This window comes from Volvox carteri (genome assembly GCF_000143455.1).
Source record: "Volvox carteri f. nagariensis unplaced genomic scaffold VOLCAscaffold_66, whole genome shotgun sequence".
Classification (NCBI taxonomy): domain Eukaryota; kingdom Viridiplantae; phylum Chlorophyta; class Chlorophyceae; order Chlamydomonadales; family Volvocaceae; genus Volvox; species Volvox carteri.
The window spans coordinates 387,199-392,620 of record NW_003307609.1 but is presented as its reverse complement, the minus strand read 5'-3'; the positions used below and the strand labels follow the sequence as shown (position 1 = coordinate 392,620).

The window sequence follows — 5,422 nt, the reverse complement described above, 5'->3', positions numbered from 1 at the left end:
TTGAGGAGTGGTGAGTGGAAACAGGTGGCCGTAGCGAGGGCGCGGATGAGGGGGAGGTGGGCACCCAGAAGGGGGGGCCGTACTCGAAGGTGCGCGCGTGGTGCAGGACTAGGTTCTTCAGGGTACGAGACCGGGTTTTTCGTGGTGCGGCGTCTAGGTGAGATAGGATCTTGGGAACCAGCCGTCTTGGTAGAGCGGTATTGGGGGGGCGCCGAGCTGGCTACCCTCCCCCCCTGTGGTTTCCGGAGGCTTGATCGCCCTGCGTTGCCGCAGGGTCTTCCCGTTTGAGTACTTTTCAATTTAGACCCAGTGCTGTGGAAGGGCGCGGACTTGTGCGGTGTTACCCCCTCGACGGGGGCTATCTCCCCTGGACTAGCCCAGGGAGGGAGAGGCGGAGGAGGGTAGTAGTCTCAGGAGGCTGTTTGGCGTCTTGTGGTGTGAGCTCTTTGCGCTCTTTTTTGCGTGAGGATTTTTGAGCTTGGTGACCTCCCCAGCCCGGGAAGACTCGTCGGGCTCCCGGTCGCCCAAGTCCTGGTAGCGAGCTCTCTGAGATGCTCGGTTCGTTCGGTCGGCAGGAAGAGCCCCCCAGTTGCGACTTCGTTTATGTTAGGAGACCAACGGGCATAGATCCCGTCTAGTTGGAGCGCCAAACAAGCGCTGTTGCGTGCCGGCCGTCGTTTCCCGTGCGGCCTGACCCGGGGGCGGAGTGCATGAGACTAACCAGCCGTATGCACCCGCCCCCCGCGCTGTGCTTCGGCCCTGGGCCCCCGGCTTTTCAGCCCACAGTGTAATCAACGTCATACATACATACACACGCACGCACGCTCTCCCTCTGGCCCCAAATCCCCTACCTCGTGACATCGCCCGCGACCGCAGTACCGAAAGCGACGGCAGCGGCACGGCCACAGGGGATTCTCCTTTCAGAGACTGCGGTGGTGGCGACCAGGCTGCCAAGGGCCAAACAGCGGCTGCATCTCCCCCTTCACCTTCACCTTCACCTTCACCTTCACCTTCGCCAGCCTCTTGGGACTGGGCCCCCTGCCCCTCCGCCATCTCCGAAGCACCGCCTTCTCCTGTCGCTACGTCGGCTCCGGAGGTGCTGGCGGCGGCAGCGGCGCGGCTGCTGCCAGGCCGGCTGGTGGTGGCGGGTTTTGCTCTGGGTGGTCCTAGGCACAGCGACAGCTGGTGCGATGCCTGGATGATGAGCTCAGAACCCAGACTGGTGATCATTTCGGGGCCGCTGAGAGTCAGCGGCCGTGGGGGGGGGAGGGGGGAAGGGGGGAAAGGGGGACAGACAGAGAGGCGGGGGTCGGAAGTGAGGAAGGAAAAAAGGAAGGAGCGGGTGTTGGGAGCATCAGGAAATGAAAAACCCAAATCACCAGTTGAAGAGAGGTTCTTGACACACACACACACACACACACCCCTTTCCGGGGAGGAGGGGGGAAAGGAGGGGGAGGACGGGGAGCCACACGTGTTTGGCTCAACATTTCTCTGCTTTTGCTTTGCCCGCCCCCCATCTTGCCCCCATCCAACTCCCCACCTTCCCAGGGCTCTGAGAACCCCCACCCCCACCCCCACCCCCCCCCCACCACGGACACCCGCACCTCTTCAGGAGCTCCTCCAGCTGCTGAAGGTCCTCTTGGACCAGCTCCAGTCGACTCCTGAGTTCCCCGGTCTGCGTACGGAAAAGTACGGAGAAGTACGGCATGAGTGAGGGGAGGAGCCGAGGGGGTTTGTAACGGCCTTCAAGCATGTGGGCCGGCAGCATTACTCGTTGGGTGCTCACGCCCAAGTCCATCCGCTCGACGTGTTCCTCCACCACCCCGAAATCAGTTCTTCCCTTAAAATCCCCCAAACCCCACCTCCCCCCCTCATTCCCCCGCCATCCTCCCCCACCTCCTTGCCCAACTGCGCCAGCTGCCTGTACTGCGACCGGCACAGATCCAGATTCTCCGGCAGGCAGTTCCCGCACATGAGGCTGCAGGCCCGCAGTACGGCACCCAGCTGCCGCCAGCACAGGTGCAGGGCCTCCTCCAGCGCTACAGCCTCCGCCACCTCCCTGGGAAGTGAAAAGGAGGGGAAGGGGGAAGGGGGAGGGGAAGGGGAGGAAAAAAGGGGGGAGTGAGAGGGGGGAAGTGAAAACGCGCCGGCTGAAAGGCGTTGTGTTGTAACGTCTTTGATAGCGCTGGCAGGTAGTCCCCGAGGTGAGAGAGCTTAGGGGAGGGCCTGCGATACTATCTTGTCTTCCTTTTCGAAGCACAAACACACATACATACAGATCATTAAAACACACACACACATACACACACGCTCTTCCCCAGCCTCCCCCTAGGCCCCCCTTCCCTTTCCCCCAGCAATACTCACTCCAGCATTCGCTCGTAGATGGGCGACCCGCGAAGAGCCTCCAGGGCCTCCTGTCACCATCCGGGAAGAAGGGGGAAGGGGAACCGAAGGGGGGTAAAGAGGGGTACGACACGCTGTACGATGACCGTGGTATACGACTCATGGGGATATTTATCAGCTACACTTGCCCAGGTGTGCTTCGTAGCGAAAATGTGAAACACACCACACATGCGGGAACAGATTTGGAAAGCGTTGCAAAGTAAAACGCGACCCACCCGTAGCTCTGTCGCCGTGGCTGCAGACGGCTCAGGCTCTTGCTCGTCCAGGAACCATCCCTGGGTATGGCTCATGCCGTTGGCGTTGCCGCCGCCGCCGCCGCCGCCGTCAGCAGCAACGTCACCACCTGACGGCGCCGCTGGACCCCAAGGTCCAAGCTTCAGCGCAGCACCGGTGGCGGCAACGGCGGCGGCGGCGCTCGATGCCGCCGAGAAAGGCGATACGGCGACTGACGGCGCCGTCGCCGTCACAGCAAACAGGGCCGGCGAGGGGGAGGTTACGGGCGGGGGGGGCGCGAGTGCGGGCCCCGGTGCGGGCGGGGGAGTTGGAGGTTTAGAGGGGGCAGAGCCGGGGACGGGGACGACGGCATTGCCGGGTACGGAAGAGGACCTTCCGGAGGCTGCCGCACTGCCGACGCGGCCGCCGCGGGCGGAGACGGCACGGAGCATGAGGACTCCGGCGGGGAGGTTGGCGGCGGCGTGGGGCCGCGGCGGGCGGCCGCTGCTGCCGCCGCCGCCGCCGCTGCCGATCGACGTGGAGGATGTTCCGGTGGTGACGGTGGAGGGCCGACCTGAGGACCCCTCGGGCGGAACGTTGAAGGCAATTTTGGCGGCGGCGTGCAGCGGTACAGTGGTGACGGCAGGCAGCTCGGGGAGGTGCGGCGGCGGCGGCGGTGGTGGGCCACATGACGCCGGCGGCAGCGGTGGCGGCGGCGGTGGCAGCGGCGTAGCCGCGGTGACGGGAGACAGCGGCCGCTGCTTCTGCTCCTGCTCCCCTTCCAGCTGCTGATGAGGCGGCGGCGGCGGCGGCGGCGGCTGTGGGAGAGACAGCATATCTACGTCCTCCTTGTCCCCTGCTCCCGCCTGCTCAGGCCATGCCGCCTTGCCGCCGCCTGGCCCCTGCTTCCCCCCTCCAGGACCCAAGCTTTGTTCCTGCTGCTGCTGCTGCTGCTGCTGCTCCGACGCCCCCTGCAGCGGAGGCGGCAGCACGTGCAGCTGCGACTCCGCTTCCTCCTCCTCCTCCTCCTGCTCACCCCCAAAGCCCTCCAGGGCATCCTGCAGACGCGACACCAGGCTCCGTACACCCTCCCGGGAGCCTGGCGGTGACGTCCTGTACGGCAATTGCTGCTGATGCTGCTGGGCCGGCGGCGGCGGCGGCGGCAGCAGGTCGCCGTTCCCTGACGTGCCGCTTGAGCCCGCTGCTCCCAAGATAATCTCCTCTTGCTCCGCATCCTTCAACTCCCTTACCGGACCTATGTCGCACTGCTGCTGCTGCTGCTGCTGCTGCAGCGGCGGCTGCGGAGGAGGAGGAGAACGAGGAGGCTGCGGCTGTTGTGGCTCCAAGTCGCCCTCCGACTCCAGGCTCTCAGCTACAGCCCTTCCCTTTGAAGCCGGCGGCGGGGGTGGCGGAACCGCCGGTGGCGGCGGCGGAGCCGGCGCCTCCTCCTCCTGCTCCGCCGAAGGCGGAGCCGCTGCCGTCGCCGTCGCCGCCGCCACCGCCGGCGGCGGCCTGAGAGCCTGCAGCAGCGCCTCCCTAGCGTCCTGCTCCGGCAGCGGCAGTAGCATGGCCATCAGACGCTGGTACTGCTCGTGCTGTAGCGCCGCCAGGCTCTCCTCCAGCGCCCCCAGCCTGGCGGCCTCCGCCGCGGCCCGCGCCTCCAACTCGGGGTCAGCCCCCAGGCGACGCAGTACGGCACCTATGCGACGGGCCGCTGCCGCCTGCGGCGGCGCCACCACATCCGCCCACTGTTGTAGCAGGGCCTCCAATTCCGCCTCCCGTGCAGCGCCCCTTTCCCTGAGCGCTGACTGCAGGTCCGACAGCTTGGACAGAGTCTGATGGTGGGTGGGAGGACCGAGGCCACCGGGAGGACAGACGGACAGACGGACAAACAGAGGGGGGACGAAAAGGTGGCACAGCATATGGGTGCTCGGGGGATACATGGGTAAATGAATAAAACACAAAAATGAACAAAAACGATTCCGCAATGGCCCTCGGTGGGTTGCTGTGACTGGGAGCGTGCGGTAGGGTTAGGGTGGTTTACGAATCTCCCCCCACCCCGTGCAACCACACCATTGCAACCCTCCCCTTCCCCTTCCCCCTCCCCCTCGCCCTCACTCCCTTCTCCCCCCCTTCCTCACCTTCACCAGTATGTCCTCCAGGTCCTTCATCGACTCCAGATGGCGGCCCAGCGCCCCCCCCAGGAGCCCCAAATGCGGGGAGCTCTCCCCCAAACCCAGCTCCACGGCCCGCCGTCGCCGGTGGTGGGCCTCCCAAACTGTGGTGAAGTTGGAGGAGATGACGGCCACGGGCAGGGCGATGGAGAGGATGCCTGAAGGGCGGCGACCGGGAAGAAGGGAGAAGGGCGTGAGCGGCATGCATGAGACTGAGAGAGCGGTGAATGGTGGATGGATGGATGGATGGATGGATGGATGGATGGATGGATGGAGGGCGGGGGGGAGGCGGGGGGGAGGGAAAGGGGGAGGGAGGGAGATGAGAAAACGCCCAAGAGGATGTGTGAGGCTGAAGATGAGGTTGGCGAGGAGGATGTCCGGTCCGCGGGGGGTTGTACGGAATGTTCTGGGAGGGAATGCCTTTGAGGCGACATCACACTCACATCCTTCCGGCATTTCAAGACGGATAAAGGCCTCCCCTTCCACACACATACACATACACACATCTTCAACGCGTCCTCCCGGGGCCCCCCCTCCCTTTCCCACCCACCGCACAGCATGGTCGCGCACGCAATGAATCTGCCCCCCAGGCTGATGGGTACGACATCGCCGTACCCCACCGTCATCAAGGT

The 5,422-nt window shown here is 65.0% G+C and overlaps 1 protein-coding gene across 1 annotated transcript in view; it reads right to left on the bottom strand.

The window, feature by feature from the left end:
• VOLCADRAFT_119547 (uncharacterized protein) overlaps nucleotides 1-5,422 on the bottom strand; it is a gene marked incomplete at both ends in the record, with an annotated part of 29,406 nt that overhangs the window by 12,375 nt on the left and 11,609 nt on the right. The window contains 8 exons of the mRNA XM_002956843.1: nucleotides 852-927; nucleotides 1,011-1,240; nucleotides 1,605-1,675; nucleotides 1,897-2,059; nucleotides 2,365-2,414; nucleotides 2,619-4,451; nucleotides 4,758-4,948; nucleotides 5,341-5,381. Of these exons, the coding sequence (XP_002956889.1) occupies nucleotides 852-927; nucleotides 1,011-1,240; nucleotides 1,605-1,675; nucleotides 1,897-2,059; nucleotides 2,365-2,414; nucleotides 2,619-4,451; nucleotides 4,758-4,948; nucleotides 5,341-5,381 (2,655 nt within the window). The remainder of the gene's footprint in view (nucleotides 1-851; nucleotides 928-1,010; nucleotides 1,241-1,604; nucleotides 1,676-1,896; nucleotides 2,060-2,364; nucleotides 2,415-2,618; nucleotides 4,452-4,757; nucleotides 4,949-5,340; nucleotides 5,382-5,422) is intronic.